Source organism: Silene latifolia, chromosome 8 (assembly GCF_048544455.1).
Source record: "Silene latifolia isolate original U9 population chromosome 8, ASM4854445v1, whole genome shotgun sequence".
In the NCBI taxonomy this organism is placed as follows: Eukaryota; Viridiplantae; Streptophyta; class Magnoliopsida; order Caryophyllales; family Caryophyllaceae; genus Silene; species Silene latifolia.
The window spans coordinates 6,057,003-6,080,494 of NC_133533.1; the positions used below are offsets into that span (position 1 = coordinate 6,057,003).

Below are 23,492 nucleotides of genomic sequence, written 5' to 3' on the forward strand. Positions count from 1 at the left end.
AATAGGGAAGAAAATGGTGAATAAGAGGGAGTATAAAAAATAAAACATATTACTAAACAATTACTCCGTACTATGATAGAATTTTCAAGTGATAATTTCATTAAATTAAATACTCCCATTATATATACTCCCTCCGTACCGGCGTTTACACTTCCTTTATTCAAAAAAAAATAAAGAAAGTGTAAACATATCACTGGGACCGAGGGAGTACGTTAATACTATATAAGAAAGTTCGAGTATTGTTCCTTAGCGAGTTTTAAGGTTCAATCACGGCTACTTGAATAGTTAATAGTTCCATGGATGTGAATTTAGAGCAAAAGCCTAAAGGCGGAGATAAACGACGGAAAGGCAATACGGGTGATGCATCGATAGAAGACATTCCTGACGAAATTAAGATTGAAATCCTGTCAAGGCTGCCATCCACGTCACTGTCGAGATACAAGTGTGTTTCGAGACACTGGAATAATACATTAACCATACAAGCATTCTTGCTTAAACACTCTCGGTCGTATGGTAAACATCCAAAACTTGGTTTTGTGAAACGCTCGGCTCGTTGGGGGAAAACCGCCGTTATCTCATTCGAGCTCAACAGTGACAACACACCCAAAACGATGATCCCAATTGTCACAAACCCGAAAAGAAGTGACTATGGTATCATAGGGCAGGATGTATATTTCGCTTATAATTTTCTTATGAATAATTATTTCCACATGTCGAATATATGCAATGACCTAATTTGTCTCTTTAATCTATCTTCAACGTGTGTCGGCCTTTTAAACTTAAAAACTGGGGATTTTATCCATCTTCCTCCAATAACTATGAAGTCTGTGAAACATTGCATATTACGGTATGCATTAGGGTTTGATCCTGTACGTAAGGTATTCAAAGTTCTGTGTAGTATTTACCCAAACACAGGAATAGACGTCGTGATACTGACAGTTGGATCGAAATATTGGAAACCAATAGACAGCAAATCTTTACCTAGATCGCTGATTAATAAGAACTCGCCTTGGCGGAGTATCCTCAATAGCCTTTGTCTTAATGGAGTGATCTATTGGGTCCATCAACATATAGTTAATCCTGTTGTTATTGTGCCAACCGTTGTTGCTTTTGATTTGAATCGCGAGGCATTAATAGATAACGAGCTTGTCGCAATTAGACTTGGCACGTACAGACCATATTATTTGACATGCTTGAAAGAGCGCCCAACTCTGTTGATTTGGAAGACGGAAAGTGATGAGACTGAAGAGGTAGTAGAACAATGGACATTATTTAACCAGAAAACTCCGAATGCGACTTGGAAAATGAGGAATTGTACTAATATGATGGTACCTTGCTAAACAAATGAATCGATAATCTGCCTTTCTCATTCTCATTCCAAAACTATATAGTCAATACAAATTAGGGTTAGGCTCACAGCCCAATACAAGACAATCATGGATACGGGCTTTAGAATACAAGACCGTATTATAGTCTATTACCCCCCCTCAAGTTGGAGCATACGGGTTGTAAGTGCCCAACTTGCGAACCAATGACATGAACTGAGAAACGCCAAGTGCTTTAGTAAGAACATCGGCCAGCTGTACAGTAGTGGAAACGTGAGATGGCGCAATAAGGCCGAGCTGAATAGCGTCACGAACAAAGTGACAGTCTATCTCAATATGCTTCGTACGCTCGTGAAAGACAGGATTTTGAGCGATGTGCAAGGAGGACTTACTGTCACTAAAAATCTCGACGGGCAGAGGGTGAGACACCCCCAAATTCTCTAATAACCCCTTGAGCCACTTTACTTCACAAGTAATGGCCCGAAGAGCCCGATATTCTGCTTCAGCAGAGGACAAAGAAACGGTGGGCTGCTTTTTGGTCTTCCACGAGACAGGAGAAGAGCCCAGGAACATAATCCAACCCGTTAAAGATCGACGAGATGCGGGGCACTTAGCCCAATCCGAATCACACCAGCCGGATAATGTCAAAGGAGAGCGAGCAGATAAAAGAATGCCTTGGCCGGGAGTGCCCTTCAAGTAACGCACAACGCGAAGAGCCGCGGTCCAGTGATCCTCCCGAGGAGCACTCATGAATTGAGATAAAAGATGGACCGAGTAAGACAGGTCGGGTCGAGTAACAACGAGATATACTAACCGGCCCACTAATCTTCTATATGGCTCGGGATTGGTGAGAAATCTACTACCACTGGAAGCAAGTTGATGCTGTTGTTCAAGAGGTGTAGGTGCGGGTTTGCAACCGAGAAGACCCACCTCTTGAAGAATGTCGAGAACATACTTGCGTTGGCATAAGAATATACCGTCGGGGTTTCGGGCCACTTCAAGCCCTAGAAAGTACTTTAAATCACCGAGATCCTTCATATGGAAGCATTTATGCAAATATTCTTTGAAAGAAACAAGAGCAGGAAGGTCATTTCCAGAGACAATAAAGTCGTCCACATAGACGAGGACATGAATGCGTACCGCACCTTTCACAAAGGTGAAGAGAGAGTAGTCATAATAACTTTGAGAAAAGCCATACCTCTTCAGAGCAGAACCGAGCGATTTTGGTTCGTTAATGGTACCATTAACGAAGACATACTTACGGCGCGATTTTAGCGCAACACGAACATCATGTACCCATTCATCGAAATTGTCGAGGGTAAGACGGATGTGGGTGATAGTGTCACCGGGTTTGTCTTGAGGACCCAGGTAATACGGGGAAGACGAGTCGATTTTCATCCCGGAGCCGCCCTCACCGTTTGTCATGGTGACGGCTAGGGTTTGTATTTTTATGATTTTAATTTTGAGAGAATATTCACTGATACCATGCTAAACAAATGAATCGATAATCTGCCTTTCTCATTCTCATTCCAAAACTATATAGTCAATACAAATTAGGGTTAGGCTCACAGCCCAATACAAGACAATCATGGATACGGGCTTTAGAATACAAGACCGTATTTGTAACACTACGGATTTCCTTTGGAGCCTACTCGACCGAGTAGAGCCTACTCGGCCGAGTAGTGCTCTTTGCGTGAGTTATTTCGGTTCTGCCGAGGAACACTCGGCCGAGTGTAGTGAACACTCGACCGAGTGTAGACCACTCGGCCGAGTGTCGTCACACTCGACCGAGTGTCCGGTTTGGCGAGGTTATATTTCGACGGTTTGATTAGGGAATGATTAGGTTATTTTATATTTTCCGCGTCAGTTTTCTAATATCAGTTTTCAAGCGTTATCACTTCTACGTTACCCTAATCACATCCAAATCATTCCCTAATCCTTCCCTTGAGCATTTCATAGCATCTTTGTGTGGATTCTAGCGGTGATTATTCCGTATAACTCTTGTTGCACTGTTGGTAAGTTTTATCTTTGTAATTGTTGTATATTTTGGGTTACTGTACATTTATATGGGAAGGGAATGTCGGGAATTGTACAAAGTGTAATGGTATTGTGTGATCATTGTATAGGAGAAGACTTCGTAGAGGAGCCTTTTTGATTGTCCGTGTGCTTGCATCTCTTTGTGATTGCTAAGGTAGGGTTTCCTACTCGAGTTGATGTGCTTTACATGACATATTGTTGTATTTATCGTTGTCTATTGATCATCGTTATATGGAGATTGTTGTGACAGTGTTGGTGTGAGGGGATTGAGATGACGGTAATGTCATGTGTTTGGAATTGTGGTGGAGTCACTTGCGGGAGTGGCTTCACACCCTAGTTCGCCCTCCGTGGAACCCGCCACGGGAGGGGATGTGCACATTAAGGGACAGGGATTATTGTCGCTCGTTGAGGAGCTGGACTAGGTGGGATCGGCTGCGGTCACCCACTGGCGGCGAGGATTACCTGTTGCGATGGGTAATCTGGCAGGGCTACACACTTTGGTGTGTAGTCAGTTACTGTGTGAGGCAGGGTGATTGGGAGTTGACGATGATCGGACGTGTATTGCATTTCTTTGTCTTGTTGTTGCATAATACTGACCCCGTTGTTGTTTGTGTAATCTGCGGTGATCCATTCGGGGATGGTGAGCAGGCTTGACAGGTTGTTGCTAGTGAGAGCTTGGGGATTTCTTTGGGAGCATTGTCACCACGAGTCATAGCATCACCGTCTAAGTCTTAGCGAGTTTCCTTTTATTATTAAGACTTTGAAGTTGTATTCGTTAGGCAACATTTGGATTTGGATATTGTAAACTTTACATTCTACATTACTTTAATAAATGTGCTCAGTTCAGACGCTTTTGATATGTACTAACCTCGGGCAACCGAGATGGTAACAGTCTTTCATACTTGGGTGGTCCTGGTAAGGTACCTTGGTATGAGGGGGTGTTACAAAGTGGTATCATCGATTTGTGGAGCTATCTCGTTATGTGGAAGATTTGCAGCTCGGACAGAAAGGTTTGGCCCTCCGATTTGAGAGGGGCTTGTCTGCTAAGATTGTGAGTCGTATGCAGGCTGGGGTTGCTACTGACCTCAAGGAAGTGTATCTGAGAGCGGGTCAAGCTGAGAGGATGGTGGATCTCTCAAGGGAGATTGAGGAGAGGATCACTCTACCGAAAAGAGGAAGGTGATAGTGGGAACAACAATCACCAACCAAAGAAGAAAGGAATTTCAATCATGCCAAAGCTTTCTCTAGTGGAGCTGGTTTCTCGGGAGGTTCTCGTGGTTGGGGAAAGAACGGAGGTCGGGCTGTGAGTGACAACACCAATCTTACGTGTTTCAACTGTGGTGGTATAGGTCACAAAAGGCGGGAATGCACGAGCTACAAGCCCGGCAATGGTTCAGGAGCTCGATCAGGAAATTTTTCTCAGGGGCCGACTCAGAGTTTTGCTAGTAGCCGACCGGGAGGTGCATGGGGCAACAGAGGTGGACAGGGTAACCAGGGCGGTTACAACCGCGGTAGTGGTGGATCTTATCGGCGCGAGAATAACGGTGTCACCCGAGGATTCGGCGGCTAAGCCAAGTACCTCCAATGCTTGATTCGGGGTGGAGGACGAGAAGAATAGTGGGAAGCTCTTCATGATGGATAAGCGGGAAGCACAGGATGATGCTCATGTAGTTCCGGTACCTTTCTTGTTAATAATGTACCGTCTTTTGTTTTGTTTGATTAGGGCTACACATTCATTCGTGTCTAAGAGTCATGCAGTGTCTATGGGCTTGGGCAAGTTTGAGGTTGTAAAAGATGATGTGTTCATACCTTCAGGGGAGTCCGTGTCGTGTCTCAAGTTATATAAGGGTATATCTATGGTGATTGGAGGGGTAGATTTACCAGTTAACCTGTTAGAGTTTCCTAAGGATGGGTTTGAGGTGATTGTCGGGATGGATTGGTTGGGTAGGTATGATGCCAGGATAGATTGTAGACGAGAAGAGAGTGTCTTTAAAGAGTCCCAAAGGTGTTAAAGTGTCCTATAGAGGGTTTGTGGTAAAGCCTAAGTGTAGGTTCATAGCAGTTATGACTTTAAAGTCATGTTTAAGGAAGAAGTGTCCCTTAATCCTTTGTCATGTGAGAGATCATCGAGTGGAGCCACCGACAACTTCTGAGATTTCCGTGGTGAAGGAATTTGAAGATGTATTTCCCGAGGAGATACCGAGTTTGCCTCCCAAGAGGGATGTCGATTTCAGCGTGGAGCTTAAGCCGGGAACGGGTCCTATATCTAAAGCACCATATCGTATGGCACCTAAAGAGTTGGCTGAGTTGAAGAAGCAGTTACATGAGTTGCTAGACAAAGGTTATATCAGGCCTAGCGTGTCACCGTGGGGAGCTCCAGTCCTTTTTGTAAAGAAGAAAGATGGGAGTATGAGATTGTGCATTGACTACAGAGAGCTCAATCGGGTTACAGTGAAGAACAAGTATCCGTTGCCGAGGATTGATGATTTGTTCGATCAGCTTAGTGGAGCCGGTGTGTTCTCCAAGATCGATTTGAGGTCGGGGTATCATCAGCTGAGGATAGCAGACGAAGATATTCCTAAAACAGCGTTCCGATCTCGCTATGGTCATTACGAGTATGTAGTGATGCCTTTTGGGTTGACCAATGCGCCAGCAGCTTTTATGGATTTGATGAACCGGATCTTCACACCGTTTTTGGACAAGTTTGTGGTTGTTTTCATCGATGATATCCTGGTTTATTCCAAGACTAAAGAAGAGCACGAAGAGCACTTGAGGATAGTTTTGCAGACCTTGAGAGCAAATCAGCTCTATGCCAAGTTATCCAAGTGTGAGTTCTGGTTAGAGGAAGTGGCTTTTCTAGGCCATGTAATATCCAAGAAAGGGGTATCTGTGGATCCTAGTAAGATTGAGGCCGTTACCAAGTGGGAATCGCCGAAGAATGTTGCTGAGATTCGGAGTTTCTTAGGCCTTGCCGGCTACTACAGGAGATTTGTGAAAGATTTCTCTACTATAGCACGGCCTATGACATCCTTGATGAGGAAAGAAGTCAGATTTGTTTGGGATGAGAGTTGTGAAAAGGCGTTTGGACCCTAAAAGAACGCTTGACCACGGCTCCTATCCTAGCCTTGCAGAGGGTTGTGAGAACTTTGAGGTGTATACCGACGCTTCAAAGAACGGTCTTGGTTGTGTTTTGATGCAGGGAGGGAGAGTAATAGCTTATGCTTCGAGACAGCTGAAGCAATATGAGGAGAACTACCCTACTCATGATTTGGAGCTGGGTGCAGTGGTGTTCGCACTTAAGATTTGGAGGCACTATCTTTATGGCGCAACTTTTAAGGTGTTCTCTGATCATAAGAGTCTAAAGTATATCCACACTCAGAAGGAGCTTAACATGCGACAGAGGCGGTGGATGGAGTTGATTGGAGATTATGATATGGAGATCATCTATCACGAGGGTAAAGCTAATGTTGTCGCAGATGCTCTGAGTAGGAAGAGCGTTCATTCGCTATGTACTGCTATGTCCTTCTTTGAAGTTGAGAGATGAGATGTCTAGGTTGGGAATCTTTATGATTCGAGAGGGGAATACCATCGGGGATTTGACGATCGAGCCAGAGTTGTATGAAAACATCAAAGGGAAGCAAGAGCTTGATCCTAAAATCCAGGAGTGGAAGTCAACGGTAGAGAGCGGAGCGACTTCTAGGTTCTCTATACATCCAGATGGGAGTGTTCGTTTTGATGGGAGATGGTGTGTTCTGACGATGCGAGTTAAGGAGAATGATCTTGTCTCGAGGCTCATTGTACTCCTTATTCAGTTCACCCGGGTGGTGACAAGCTTTACAGAGACCTTAAGAAGACTTTTTGGTGGCCGAACATGAAGAGGGATGTAGCTGAGTTTGTGGCTAGGTGCTTGACTTGCCAAAGGGTCAAAGGTGAACAGAGGAGACCTCAAGGTAAGATTCGAGTCTTTGACGGTGCCGAGTGGAAGTGGGAGTCGATCTCTATGGACTTTATTGTGGGGTTACCTAGGTCACAACAAGGTAACAACATGATTTGGGTGATTGTTGACCGGCTAACCAAGTCAGCCCATTTTGTTCCAATGAAAGATACTTGGTCTAAGATGCGGTGGCTTTGGGCTACGAGAAAACACGTGGTTCGGTTACATGGAATTCGAAAGATATTGTTTCCGATCGTGATGCGAGGTTCATATCAAAGTTTTGGCAAGAACTGCAAGAGTTGATGGGCACAACGCCGAAGATGAGTACTGACTTTTCATCCGCAACCGATGGTCAAACAGAACGGACCATCAAGACCTTAGAAGACATGCTAAGGGCATGTGTTATGGACTTTGGAGGTAGTTGGGAAGACAGACTTGATTTGATCGAGTTTTCATATAATAATAGTTATCACACAAGCATTGGGATGGCACCTTTTGAAGCTTTGTATGGCCGGAAGTGTCGGAGTCCAGTTTGTTGGGATGATAGTTCTGAGGCAGTGGTTTTAGGACCACAGCTGGTTCAAGATATGGTTGAGCAAATCCAGTTGATTCGACAAAAGATGAGAGCAGCTCAAGATCGTCAGAAGAGCTACGGCGACTTACACCGCAGGGACATTGAGTTCGCAGTTGGTGACAAGGTGCTTTTGAAAGTGTCACCTATGCGAGGTGTTATGAGGTTTGGGAAGAAGGGTAAGTTGAGCCAAAAGTTTATAGGCCCTTATGAAATTTTGGACCGTGTTGGCGAGGTAGCTTACAGGTTAGCTCTACCACCAGCTTTGGATAGAGTGCACAATGTTTTTCATGTGTCTCAACTCCGGAAATATGTAAGTGATCCGTCGCACATCCTTGAGATAGAGAACATCGAGCTTGATGAATCCTTATCCTATGCCGAGATTCCTAAGGAGATTCTTGATCGCAAGGTTCGTAAGACCCGGAATGGTGAGACGGTCTTACTCAAAGTCCTATGGTCTAATCATAATGTGGAGGAAGCAACATGGGAAACCGAGGAAGCTATGCGAGACCGCTTCCCTAACCTTTTTGATCAGGTATGTTTGGTTACGGGGACGTAACCGTTGTCTTTTTAGGGGGGTAGGAGATGGTCGCGATAGTGTTTTGTGTTTTCTTTGCTTTGGTTGTTTCGTGTCGGGAGAGGTGTTTTGGGTAATTTGTAGTGATGCTCGTGTAGTTCCTTGGAATTGTCTCATGTGTTTGTTAGAGTCTTGTGTCGTGGTGTTGTGTTTGTGTATAGTTGAGTGTGAACTTCGGGACGAAGTTCTTTTTAAGGAGGAAAGATTGTAACACTACGGATTTCCTTTGGAGCCTACTCGACCGAGTAGAGCCTACTCGGCCGAGTAGTGCTCTTTGCGTGAGTTATTTCGGTTCTGCCGAGGAACACTCGGCCGAGTGTAGTGAACACTCGACCGAGTGTAGACCACTCGGCCGAGTGTCGTCACACTCGACCGAGTGTCCGGTTTGGCGAGGTTATATTTCGACGGTTTGATTAGGGAATGATTAGGTTATTTTATATTTTCCGCGTCAGTTTTCTAATATCAGTTTTCAAGCGTTATCACTTCTACGTTACCCTAATCACATCCAAATCATTCCCTAATCCTTCCCTTGAGCATTTCATAGCATCTTTGTGTGGATTCTAGCGGTGATTATTCCGTATAACTCTTGTTGCACTGTTGGTAAGTTTTATCTTTGTAATTGTTGTATATTTTGGGTTACTGTACATTTATATGGGAAGGGAATGTCGGGAATTGTACAAAGTGTAATGGTATTGTGTGATCATTGTATAGGAGAAGACTTCGTAGAGGAGCCTTTTTGATTGTCCGTGCTTGCATCTCTTTGTGATTGCTAAGGTAGGGTTTCCTACTCGATTGATGTGCTTTACATGACATATTGTTGTATTTATCGTTGTCTATTGATCATCGTTATATGGAGATTGTTGTGATAGTGTTGGTGTGAGGGGATTGAGATGACGGTAATGTCATGTGTTTGGAATTGTGGTGGAGTCACTTGCGGGAGTGGCTTCACACCCTAGTTCGCCCTCCGTGGAACCCGCCACGGGAGGGGATGTGCACATTAAGGGACAGGGATTATTGTCGCTCGTTGAGGAGCTGGACTAGGTGGGATCGGCTGCGGTCACCCACTGGCGGCGAGGATTACCTGTTGCGATGGGTAATCTGGCAGGGCTACACACTTTGGTGTGTAGTCAGTTACTGTGTGAGGCAGGGTGATTGGGAGTTGACGATGATCGGACGTGTATTGCATTTCTTTGTCTTGTTGTTGCATAATACCGGCCCGTTGTTGTTTGTGTAATCTGCGGTGATCCATTCGGGGATGGTGAGCAGGCTTGACAGGTTGTTGCTAGTGAGAGCTTGGGGATTTCTTTGGGAGCATTGTCACCACGAGTCATAGCATCACCGTCTAAGTCTTAGCGAGTTTCCTTTTATTATTAAGACTTTGAAGTTGTATTCGTTAGGCAACATTTGGATTTGGATATTGTAAACTTTACATTCTACATTACTTTAATAAATGTGCTCAGTTCAGACGCTTTTGATATGTACTAACCTCGGGCAACCGAGATGGTAACAGTCTTTCATACTTGGGTGGTCCTGGTAAGGTACCTTGGTATGAGGGGGTGTTACAGTATTATAGTCTATTATACCTTACTGCGCTTGTTGGGATACTGTTGCAGGAGGTAGCACCTTATTACAACATTCGGATCCGATTAATTATCCCAAGGATTCTTTGTACTTTTTTCATGATCTTGAGAAGTTTACCATTGAGTAATATATTATAGTTTACTACCCCGTAATTTACAAATATGATGGTACCTTACGGCGCACACGCGCCCTTTGTTAATGTTAAGGTTCGAGATTAAAGTCATCGTCAATTTAGCGTTCATCTGATCGATCTCTTCTCAATGCATCAACGTTATCAATTATGACTTTTAGAATTATTTATTTTGGAAAGTATTATTTTGCGGCTTATAGGATGATAATAGAATTCTAACAGATAGGAAAGGGAATTAGGATACCCTTGAAATACAGTTTCCCGCGGTAAGTTTCTCTTAAGACGGGTATATATCCGTCTTAAGATTAAAACGAGTCAAATATACACTCATTTACATACATATGGCAAACATATTGTTATTATATCTGCATTATTCTTTTGTCTTTTCTATAATACAGATAGTTCCGTCCTAAATGACAATTTGTGACTGGCCATAGATAGTTAGTACAAATAGTCAAATACCCTTTTCTACAATTACAATGACTAGTATTGGTGTCCGGCTTCGCCCGGGCTACCTCTACTTACCATTAAATTTTTTTTCATTAAATAACATTATTTAAAGTTGCATAACCCCGTAAATTTATCATTAATATATTTTTCTATGACATATCCTAAAACTACGATGAAATAAATTTTGAGACAAATTCACTATTCCCGCTATTAATATTTTACTCTTATTAATAAAAATAGTAATAACATTTCATTACTTGCCGGTAATCATTGTTACTTTCACTGCTCCCGCCGTAATTATTGTTACTGTCAATACTGTCACATTAATATTGATAATTTCACTACTCCCGTCGTAATTATTGTTACTTTCACTATTGTAGCATTAATATTGATTATTTCACTACTCCTGTTGCTGTTTCTACCACTTTTACTAATCTCGCTGATAATATTGTTATTTTTACTATATATTTAAATGAGTGATTACTATCAGTCTATTATATAACTATACCCAATGTTACTACAACTCTTTTCTTTACTGACGAAATTACTTTTACTACTTAGGCATGCAATTTTAAGAGGATTATATATTTATGTAAATATATTACATATATGCATTAAATCAAATCGAAAGAATTATGCAATATTATATATTATGTAATCTAACTTGAATTATTTATAACCTACTTATATTATATTTTTGTATGTTAAATAATGATCATCTCTATACATCTAACAAACTATAAAGTTTAATAAAATTGCATAAATTTTAAATTTAACATATAATTTTATGATGATAATAATTAATACCGTAAGTGTGCATGTTTATACTAATTAATTGTTTTATTTTAAGGAAATTGACCATCTTCTAGTCTTCTATAACTATTTAGGAAAATTATCAAGCATCTTCTTTCTTTTAGTCTCCTTGAAATTGACCATCTTAATTAATTATTTTATTTTAAGGAAATTGACCATCTTAATTAATTATTTTATTTTAAGAAAATTGACCATGTTTTAGTCTCTTATAATTGTTTAGGAAAATTACCAAACTTCTATATAATTTAATTTTAACCCAAACTATATAATATTTGCATTGAGATCCCTTAATCGGGTCCATCACACGGTGCTAGTGATTTCAAACTATGTAGTATAATTAATTTGTATAATTTTCTTTAATTACATTGAAGTCCCTTGGTTTCTGGGTTCAATATATAGTATTGATTGTAACGCCAGTTAATATATTATATAACGGGTTGTATATATACAACATATTCAATGTAGTTGATCTTTATTATAAAGTTTCCGAGTTCTATTAACAAAGTTATCGAACTATGGTACAAAGTTATTGAGCTTAACAGAATAATTATTAAGCTCAATCACTTCGTAAAATAGCTCAAACTTGTAAAATAACTCAACAACTTTGTGTAAGAGCTCAATAACTTTGAGGCGGTTGTACAATGTTATTATACACTTGGTTGTAGGATAATATTTGTGTTGTAACGCGGGGTAAGTTTTAAGTAGGGTTCCTTTTAATTTAATGTTGTGTCACGGTTTTGATCGAATAAAAACCGTTTTAGTTAACTGGATCTTATGAGTTGAATAAATGGGTTACTTTGGCAATGTCCTTGCGTTTAATTAGGTTATTTTCGAATCAAGTCATTCGGATTGTTATCGGTCATACCAATGAAGTTTTTATTTCACTAGTTAGTCAATATCGCAATTATATAATCTTAGATCAGATGATTTTCGGGTTGGCATTCGAGTCAATTTTGGGAACGTAATTTTTATGTCGAAATAAGATTTAGGCCAGACCATTCAGGCTTAACTAGTAGGAAGAAGGGTTAGCTTTTTCTATTTATGTTAGAGAAGTATGATTTTTTTTATATGGCCTAACTCGTGGGCGTATTGCGTATACGTTAGAAAAACCGAGGAACTCAATGGACTTATTTGTTTCCTAATTGTGTTGGGATAGTTAAGGAAAATTGTTAGTGTTATAGTAGGATTAGGAAAGGCAATAAGGACACGGTTGGAAATTGGAATATATGGTTATTGGTTTCTAACCTATTTGTGCAGAGTCCTTTCGATGCATTCACGTATACACTTCGTGGCTTCTGGCTTCTTTAATCGTGTTATAATAAAGTTCTTGAGTTTTTTTGCGGGTTTGATCAAAATAACAACCGTCTTAATTTAAGAAATTTTGCGAGTTTTAATAATTATTCAAGGTTACTTGAATATTTGATACTTTCATGGAGATGAATATCAAGCGAAACCCTAGACGCAGAGTTAAAAGACGGAAGTCCGATACGAGCAATGCATCAATTCCACACATCCCAGACGAAATTCAGATTGAAATTCTGTCCTGGCTGCCATTCAAGTCATTGTCGAGATGCAAGTGTGTTTCAAAACACTGGAATGATACATTAACCATACAAGCATTCTTGGTTAAACACTCTCGTTCATATGATAAGCATTCAAAACTTGCCTTTGTGGCATGCTCGACTATTTGGAGCGAAGGCTCGATTATCTCAATCAAGATCAACGATGACAACGCCCGCAAAACAACTGACTCCTGGATTAACGGGCATGACGAATATTTCACTGATTTACCTACGAAAAATGATATTTTCATGTCCAATATATGCAACGACCTTATTTGTCTCTTTGATCCAAATACAACTCGTGCCAGTCTTTTAAACATAAAAACCCGGGATTTTATCTGCCTTCCTGCAATAACTATCAAGTCTGTGGATCCTTTCAAATTCTGGTATGCATTAGGGTTTGATCCTGTAAATAAGGTATTCAAAGTTCTGAGTATTATTTACGAAAGCACAAGAAAATGTGCTAAAAAGGCCGCGATATTAACGGTTGGATCGAAATATTGGAACCCAATTGACTATAAATCTTTACCTAGTTCAGTGACCAAGAAGTTGCCTATGTGTAGTAGCACCAATAACCTTTGTTTTGACGGAGTGATTTATTGGGTCCGTGAAAAAATAATTAAGGCTGTTAAAGTGCTAACCGTTGCTGCTTTTGATTTGAATCGCGAGGCGTCCAGACAATTCGAGCTTGTTAGGATACCCGTGAGTGGAAGGCCATTCAAATACTATTTGACTTCTTTGAAAGACTGTCCGACTTTGTTTATTTGGAAGGTGGAAAGTCATGACACTCGAGAGGTAGAACAATGGACATTACTTAACCATAAAAACCCGATGAATGCGACTTGGAAAATGTGGAAGTTTACTAATGATAATTTTCGCAAAATGAATTATGAGATAGCTGTTGCAGGAGGTAGCATCCTCGTACAATTTGTTGGATGGATTGATCCCAGAGGACTATGTCAACGACGACAGTTTTTGTATTCATCGTATGATCTTGAGAATTTCGCCATAAAGTAACATCCTAGATTACTACATTTGCCTATATATATATATGAATGTTGGGTTTCGAGATTTTAATGCGTAGTTGTTGTTGTGTTCTTGATTACGGTTTCTAGATTGTTAGTTTGTTACATACTTGCATCACGTTGATTACGGTTTCTAGATTGTTATATTTGCCTATATGAATGTTGGGATTCGACTATTTCCGAGATTTTAAGATTGTTATGCTCAGAATTCTTGCATCAGGCTCCTATAGATAACACAAAGAACAATCAGTCTCCTTTGAGACGGATATAACACTAGTTTACATTAGGAAAATAAACTTAATTAGTTAAGCGAGAGTGCCCTAATTACTTAAACAAATACTAACAACTCTAAAAACACAAATGCTTCGTACATGTGTCAAACAATTTTACACTATATTAATGTAAAACCGCTTAACACAACACTAACGATGCTAAATAACTATCTAACTTATTTTCTTCATTCCTCGAATAATTAACTATCTCTAAAACTAAAATCTTCCTTAATCACATAATTAAGGTCTCTAAAATAGAAATCTTCCGGTGATGGATCTAGGGGGGCTATCAGGGACACTGACAAAAATTTCGAAGTTTTTAGTCAAAATTTAAAAACTTTTTACGAGTTTCCCTTAAACTATTACTCGTTCGCCCTCACTGAATTCAGTTCCTGACTGCGCCACTGCTAAAAGTCATGCATTACATGACAGGAACAAAGGCATTTTGAGCAATAGGGCATTGATATTCATCCATAAGCAATCTCATATAACCCTCTTCACCCCAATAAATTCCCCAAGAATTCTTCAATAACCAATAATCAATCCCATTTTCATCGGTACCATACCCGATTAAAAGAAGATCATGATCATTATAATTCCATCTTAGTGGCATATCATAAATCCCACCTCCATAATGATCAAAATCGAACGAGTTTGAGTCAATACTAATGGCCACCGGTTGCGTGTTCAATGCGCTCTTAAGCGAGGCAAAGTCATTAGGTTGTAGTAAGTATTTCCAGTTACTAATAGTGACTCCGCCTGGTTCGCCACCCCGTGGCATCATACATTGACCCCTGCCACCTTGGTACGGGTACTCGTATTCCGTAGGAAGGTGGTTACCTTGTGCTATGAAATTGAAGGCCTCGGCCATAACACCGCCGTTGCAACCACCGTTACCGGATGTGTCTAGGCAATCTAGGATGTCTTGCTCTGAAAGGGATATTAGTTGTCCTGTTGTTATTTGGTTTATGCTTTCTATTGCTGCTACTGTTGCAAATGTCCAACATGATCCTGCATTTTAATTTTTTGGACTTTTTATTAATTGCGAAATAATTAATTTGAATGGAATTATTTAGAAAAAATATACAAAAATTGGAGAATTAAATTAAATATAACGGGATTTTTCAATATCACTTTTATCCACTAATTCAGTTGTGTTTAGATCCGTTTTACCATTATAATAGTGCAAAATCGCCTTACACAAGACCTACTCAATTATTTGAAACAAATTTCTTCAAAATTTTGACTCAACTAAAAAACACATAGATTTATGTTTTTAATGTGTAATTCAAAATTTTCTGAGCTAATTCAAAAATTTATGTTTTTAATGTGTAAATGGATGAGTTCAATAATTTCTAATAAAGCTCGTATTTTTTAATATAAAGCTCGGATACTTAATCACAAATTTCATATTTCAACACCGTACAACGTATACAACTGGCTGTATAGTCCATAAATTGACTAAAAAATGATAAGACTCGAAAAAGTCACAATAGCCCTATTCTAAAGGACGTAACTTGAAAATGACCTAATAGACCATAGAGTGCACCAGGAAATGACTTGACACGAAATAACATGACTCGATCTGAATTGACTCATTAATTCAATAATTCATTTTTTTTTTTTTTTTTTTTTTTTTTTTTTTTTTAAATGAAAGAAAGGACAGAGTTCAAGGTTCAGTACATCACGGGGGCGGGTCGGGGGAGAGCGGCGTAAAAGCCAAAAGTAAATCCGAGTTACATAGTTCAAATAGAAAATGGGGAACGCAGTCCCACTCAAAACAACCCGTTCATTATCGAGGCATTACCATAGTTAAATGAAAATAATCCGAAATAAAATTATTTTACACAAAATTCAGAATATTACTAGGACTAAAAATCGGTCACTCGATCGAAAATACACACTTCAATAAAATCATAAGCAAACAAATATGAAAAATGAAAGAATACAACTAACATAAATAGGTAAATAGGTACTATAAATATAAAACGTAAACAAATAATTGAGACGGAGGAAGTAATTATTGCTTACCACATTGCCCTTGGTTCTTAATCGGAGTGATTGCTCCTCTCATCCTCCAATCCACAAAAGACGCAATATTACTTTGGTCACCATAAAAGTTAAATGCACTCGCATTTAACTCCTTTGTCATGGACGCGTCGAGTGGATTCAATTGACCCCTCGACCCCTTACGACTCGATCGAACCTCTTCTGAAGTTAAGTCAGTAAACTGATTGATGCGTAACGTATAAGATTTTTTTGTTGGGCCATTGTTAAATTTATTTATACGTTTCACATTTTCTTTGAAGATTTTGAAACGTTTCTCTTTTTCTTGCACGTGTTTGTACGTGCGACCGTATTGAGCCATCCATTGCTCGTGCATGAGCCTCATATTGTGCATCGGTCTCGTTGATAGCGTGGTGGTGTTGTTTTCGATAGGACGTGAGACTGTTTTGGAGGCTTTGTAGGCGAGAATAAGGATTAGGGCAAAGTAGAATATGTTAGTGAAAGCCATGGAAATCTAAGTAGGATATCTCTAGGTTTTGAAAAATGTATGTAAAAATGGGTTAGTAAGTTATTAATTAATTTATACACATCTGATTTAGGTTTAAAAGAATATATTGATTTAGGTTTTTAAAAAAAATATATTATCCATGAAGATGTTAATTTGTTACCATGTGTAGTTAATCATTGAATCTAGGAAGAATCTCTTGCTAACAACCTTGGATAGTATAACAACTACCTCATGGACTAAGAAGCTCAGTTGATAGTATAAATTGAGAATGAGGTCAGAAATCACTATAATTAGTTTTATTAATAAAATAAAAGACGGAATTGTATTTTTAAATAATATATAGAGTATAAACAATCTTAAAAGAATAATTACAAGGAATAATTAGTGAACAAAATTAAAGTTTTCTAATGCATGGAAAAAAATACTATGTCAAACTTCTCAAGGTTAAAATACGAATTAACAAGTCACAAATAACACTATACCTCCAGACAATATAATGGCTCCAATGGTATAATAGCATTAGTATTTTAGTATAATAACATCATACAACCAATCTATATCTAACTAAATTTATGTATAATTTTTCTTAACTTTCATCTATATCTAAATGAGTTTATGTATAATTTTTCTGAACTTTCTTAAGGTTTATATTTTTTATGTTTATGTAGGTGAGTGCATAAACTTTATGGTATAACTCGAATTCTTAAAATCAAAACTCGAGTGCTTTATTATAAAGCTCAAATTCTACATCGCTGTACTATAACTGGTTGGATAATCTATTAACTGCAAGTAGGTGTGATCATATTTTCAGTTGAGATTTTATGCTTAAGCAATAATTTAAGAATGTTAACATAATTCGTAGGAGTATGACATATTGGATATAACTTGTTGAGATTCTTTAGCTTGGAAATCTAACGATTTTTTCAGTTATTAAAAGAGAGTGGATACCATCGAGTGAAATAAGGGAATAATGATGGATTCTCGCGGAATTCGAGCAAGTGCAACAGGGGTCAATCAGGCCCATCACTTAATTATTTTGATTGTTACATGCGTAAGGCCGATACAATATCTGGTCGAAGGGAATTAAACCCGTGACTTATTATTACTGCGTTTTAATTAGTAGGCTAAAACATCTTAAATAAAGGGTCAAACACTCAATTCTTCTACTTTTAGGATTATTACGTCTATATTATCTCGTCATCATGGTATTAAGTCTCTCGCACTAAGCAAAGATGGGATTGTCCAAGCACTAAGCAAAAGGACTTAAGGGTTTTCAAAACCTCTCATATGATTCTCAAAAACTGATTTTTACACAAGTTAAGAGCTCCTTATATAAAGCCATTAATACAATCCTAGCCATAGATCTAACATTACATCCAAGGGTTCAAAATAGTCTCCTAAAGGGACAAAAATCAACAGCCCAAGGCCTTACAGCTGAAATTAAAAGACTAAAAACAAGCAAAAGCAAACTAATGAGACAATCATTATTTAAGGCTAAAGTAGACTCCTTGGAGACCGGCCTCACAAGGACGAGCCAAGAGTAGGATAAGAGCCATGAGCAGCAACAAGGACCGTTAGAGTTGTCTTGGACAATTTAGGAAGGTTGAAAGTGACTTGAAAGCGACCCTTGTACATACCATAGGTTCTTAGACGAATTTTGAATTGAACCCCAAAACAGAAGACGGACCAAAACCCGGTTGGAAAACATCTCAGGAATTTAGAAGCACCTTTTAGGAGCCATATCTCTTAGCTGCAGATGAATCTCAAGGCCCATGATAGTTCATTTGAAAGCTAATGAAGTTAACTTTCATTTCCAAAAAAGAATAAACATTAAACATTGCGTAAATCTTGAGTTATTCAACGTTTAATGTTGATAGGTTAGAAGTTGTCTAGAAACTCATAGGCGGTTTGTATCGCCCATACTCAAGCTATAGAACTGATATTGTGGTGATTCAAAATCTATGATCTAGTTAAAACCTTAACCTTTCAAATGACGTAAGAATCAAAGGATTTGCATGAGTATAACTTAAGTTATAAGGCTTGGAAGTTAGGCTTGCTGTGATGACATTTCAAAAAGCGATGAAATGCATTCAATTGTGTTCATCATTAAGTTCAAAAATGCGCCCTTTCTTCACCAAAATGTAGAGAAAATACTTGGCCATATTTTTATCATAAATCGGACATCCATGGACCGGATTTCGGTCCAAATACTATTATTTTAGAATGACTTGACACATACTACGTATAAAACAAAACTGTACATTACTATTTTTACTTTCGTGACAAAAAAATTGAGAAAATTTTAATGTTGAAATCATTACCTTTTTGGTATAAAAAATATTTTGTCTAAAATACATTTCAGCACATTCTCAATTCATTCATTAACCAAAGATGTTTTTGTGTAGTGGTTAAGACGGAGGTATTCTGGACAATAAGTCCTAGGTTCATTAATTGTCAGTTACAACTTTATTTTTCTCAAAGCAAAATAAGAAATATGAACAATTAATGAAATATTATTATTATTATATAAGTAATTTATTTATAAAAAGAAAAAAATTATATATATTTTGTATTTATTGCACGAGGTCTAAACTAATTTCTGAACTATTCGGTTTAACATTGCACTCTTGATAACTAACGACTGTTTGTATTGTTTCTTTAACTACCACTTTAATTACTCCTCTTACCGTTAATAGTTAAATTTATGGATTTTCTACCTTTTGGATATTTTTGAAAGTTTAATAAAAGTTTATGGGTACTCTTGATATTTTCACATAGATTTCAAAAAACAAAGCGTCTTACTTGTGACGGGCTAATCTCGTCACAAGCTGAAGACCTCTCACAAAAAGGGAGAGGGGACAAGGTGGGTCACCCCCATGTGCTTTCCACTCACCTCTCAATGGGTATTTTATGAGAGGAAACGGTATCCGTCACAAGCTTGTGACGAATATCGCCCGTCTTCAATGAGATTTTGTGTTCAAAAAAACACGAGAGTAGAACGTAAAAATATCCTTGATTTATTAAGGCCTAAAGTGGCCCGCCTAAGGAAAAAAATGTCAACACTTGGACTAAAGTGTAGGAATAATTTGTTTATAAAGATAAAAATTTGTTAAGAGCAACACATAATAGTTTATCGCAAATTCTTGTTTATAACGGTTGTAAATATGACAATAGTGAAACGGACTCGGATGTTGGTTATTTAGATCTGATTAGCAACTAATATGGGTTGGATAGAATTAGTCATGTGATTTAATTAAAAAAGTTTCCACAAAATCAGCCACATAATAATACACTTACTTTAATTAAAATATTTTCAATTAGTCTCCCGCGTTAAGCAAATATACAAACACAACGATTTCACCATTGTTACTCATCAATTCGTCTTCATCTCCTAACTCTGCCAATCAATCATTTTCATCATTTTTTTTCTGTTTGTAAGATGATCAACCATCCCATTTGCGTGGAAGACGATGATAATACCATATTTACACCCCATAATGACGGTAACCTAAGCCCACCATTAAATGAAAATGATAATCACGTCAGAGGCGATGTTGAAGATGATGTTGGTTCCATTGTTTTGAACGATGGATTAATTCATTCTCTTAAAAAAAGGTAATGAACGTTTCCTTTAACCCTAATGTCGTCATATATAATTCGTATCAACCATTGTTAAGATTTAGAAGGGAATAGTATTGCATAATAAGAGATGTATTATTGGTAGTTGTTGATCTCATGAGAATACATGACGATATATATAATAGACGACGATACTCTAAACCCTAGACGGTAGCCGTCGTAACCTAAACCTAATAATAGTCGGGCCTAATGGGCCTAATATCCTAATACCCTCCCGCAATCGTAAAGGCAGTAAATAGTACGAACTTTACGATTGGAGAATTACAATAAAACCATAATCAATTAAAAAACGTCTTCATCTCGATCTCTCTTCGGAAAATCTTCTCATCTTCACAGGGTGGTAAGGGGTGCGTATAGGACTCGCCAGACAATTTTCATTGCGTATAGGACTCGCCAGACAATTTTCATTGCGTATAGGACTCGCCAGACACTTTTCATTGCGTAACTCGCCAGTTTTTTTCAGTGCGTATTGGTCTCGCCAGACAATTTTCTTGCGTAACTCGCCAGTTTTTCTTTTCTTTTGTACCACCTTGATAAAAAATCGAAAATTTTCTTTTAGAGCAATCTCGATAAAAGGATAAAAACATTATTAGAAGCTTTTTTTTTTTTTTTTTTTCAGCAAAAAGAAATCTGGGAATGACAAATTTCGATCAAACGGAAACATATCCATTTGAATGTCACAGAAAGCATATCATTGATAACTTCAATGGTATTTTATCAAATTACCAACACCATCAGTGGACGAATTTTTCTTTTCTTTTTTTTTTTTTTTTTTTTTTTTTTTAAATAGAAATTATTATTTGTGGTTGAAAATCCTACCGGTGGGTGTAAATTTCCGGCCACCCACCGGTAAGAATGCGGAAGCGGTTTATAGAGACCTCAAGAACGAGGCTCTGATACCATGTTAAGATTTAGAAGGGAATAGTATTGCATAATAAGAGATGTATTATTGGTAGTTGTTGATCTCATGAGAATACATGACGATATATATAATAGACGACGATACTCTAAACCCTAGACGGTAGCCGTCGTAACCTAAACCTAATAATAGTCGGGCCTAATGGGCCTAATATCCTAATAACCATCGTACACATTGTAACCATTATTGGTTACTATGTTACCATATAACATTATTCATAATAATAGACGGAGGGCATTAATGAGGCAGTCAATTGCCGGCGCCAATCTCTTACAAACTTCAACAATCTGATAACAAAATGTCATAGTGTACCCGAAGCGAGGTCGTTAATGGACCAGGCGTATACAAGATCTCTAGAAGAGGTCCAATCTTATTTCAACAATAGAAGAGCGTCACAATGTCTAACAAATAATGCTCAACCGAAACTGATTAGGTAATCTTGCACAACTCTCTCAACCGAAACTGATTAGGTAATCTTGATCCAACTACAAAGGGGCGTAGACAATGAAAGAAAAGCGGGATACAAAAACGAAAGTCAAAACGTTCCTTTAAAAGAAAAACAAATGAGATCGAGCTCCCATACACTCCCATTCTTACGCTCTTATAAGCAAAACATGCTATTTTCTCTTCTACTTGAAAGACCGTGGATTTGTCGGGGAACTTATAAGCAAGACACGATCTTTACTATTTAGCAGCATACAATGGTTACTAGTCATTATGGTCACAAAATTAATTTTCTGAATTACATGTTGCAGGTATTTGGCTACAAAGTCAATTTTCTTAGTCATAAATGGTTTCATGATATGCTGCTATAAAGTAAACTTGTTACTAACTGCAGATTATGGACATACGGCTACAAAATTATCTGACTAAAAAAATAAACAAGGCGTAATATTGTCTTTAAAGCAATAGTTGATCACTATCTACTTAATGGAGAAGTCCGATAATTTTGTGACTAAATAAACATGATATTCTTTATTTTGTGACCAGATCTGATTATGTTGTGACCGAATCTAGTAAACTTGTTACTAGCTCCATATTGTATATATTTGGCCACAAAATTATTTGAGTAAGAAAATAAAAAAAGGCATAATATTGTCTAGCTAGAAAGCAATAGTTGGTTACTATCACTATTTATCTAAGGTAGAAGTCTGATAAGTTTGTGACCAAATAAACACGATATCCTTTATTTTGTGACCAACTTTGATGATGTTGTGACCATATCTATTATACTTGTTACTAGCTCCAAATGGTATATATATTTGGCCAAAAATTATTTGACTAAGAAAATAAAAAAAGGCATAATAATATTGTCTTGATAGGAGTACTTGTTCAATTAAATCACAATCCGAATTAGAAAACGGCCAAAACAGAATGCGTTCAATGCTTAGTCGTTCACATATAAAGAGCAAAATGTTAACGACCTATCAACTACAACTACAAAGCAATAATGGTTCTAAATCAACTACCAAATCCAAATAAAAATAGCATTGTACTTGAGGTGCGCAAAACCTTCTTCCCACGGTTACAAGGTAACATAAATGTGTCTACATCAACTCTCGTAAAAAAAGTACCGCTCCTTATCAATCAAAAACATCATGGAGTCTGGGTTATAATGTGCCGTCAACCAATTTATCATTATACTTCCTCCATTCAACTCCACTCTACCACTTTGTTTTTTCACGTTCGTCAACGCGTGTTTTACGCGGTAAATATCGTTAACTACGTATTTGCAAAAATTATAAAAGTTAGATATTTTTAATGTACTCGTAAAGATGAATCAAACAAGATCCCACATGAATATATTTTCACTTATATATCGAGAGAAAATTGAGATTGAATTTGCACTTGTGAATAGTGTAGAAAATGGAAATAGGTAGAGTGGAGTTGAATGGAGGAAGTATAACACATTCCACTAGCTCTAACCTCCAACATCCCCTTGAAACCAATCTCTTCAACACTTTTCTTCTGCTCTTTCGGCATCTTCTTAATCAGCTTAAATAAGCCACTCGAAGACCCGTGTGCATTAGCAATCTTTTTAGAAGTCATGTCAAACGTAAAAAACAAAAATAGAGATGAAACATGGCTACTAGTTATACATGGTCAAAACATTTGAACTACATATTCAATTACAAAAATTAA

The 23,492-nt window shown here is 38.0% G+C and overlaps 3 protein-coding genes across 3 annotated transcripts; 2 read left to right on the forward strand and 1 right to left on the reverse strand.

Annotated features, from left to right (window-relative positions):
* Positions 1-296: 296 nt before the first annotated feature.
* On the forward strand, positions 297-1,340 carry LOC141594515 (putative F-box protein At1g60370). The gene has a single exon (XM_074414530.1). The coding sequence runs from the start codon at positions 297-299 to the stop codon at positions 1,338-1,340; it is 1,044 nt and encodes a 347-aa protein (XP_074270631.1).
* An 11,508-nt stretch (positions 1,341-12,848) lies between these two features.
* Positions 12,849-13,997, forward strand: LOC141594516 (putative F-box protein At3g52320). The gene has a single exon (XM_074414531.1). It carries the CDS (start codon positions 12,849-12,851, stop codon positions 13,995-13,997), a length of 1,149 nt encoding a protein of 382 aa, XP_074270632.1.
* Positions 13,998-14,257: 260 nt separating this feature from the next.
* Positions 14,258-16,859, reverse strand: LOC141594021 (senescence-specific cysteine protease SAG12-like). The gene is made up of 2 exons (XM_074414239.1): positions 16,309-16,859; positions 14,258-15,288 (listed from the first exon to the last, which is right to left on the reverse strand). The coding sequence occupies exons 1-2, from the start codon at positions 16,790-16,792 to the stop codon at positions 14,699-14,701; spliced, it is 1,074 nt and encodes a 357-aa protein (XP_074270340.1). The 5' UTR covers positions 16,793-16,859; the 3' UTR covers positions 14,258-14,698.
* Between the last annotated feature and the right edge of the window lie 6,633 nt (positions 16,860-23,492).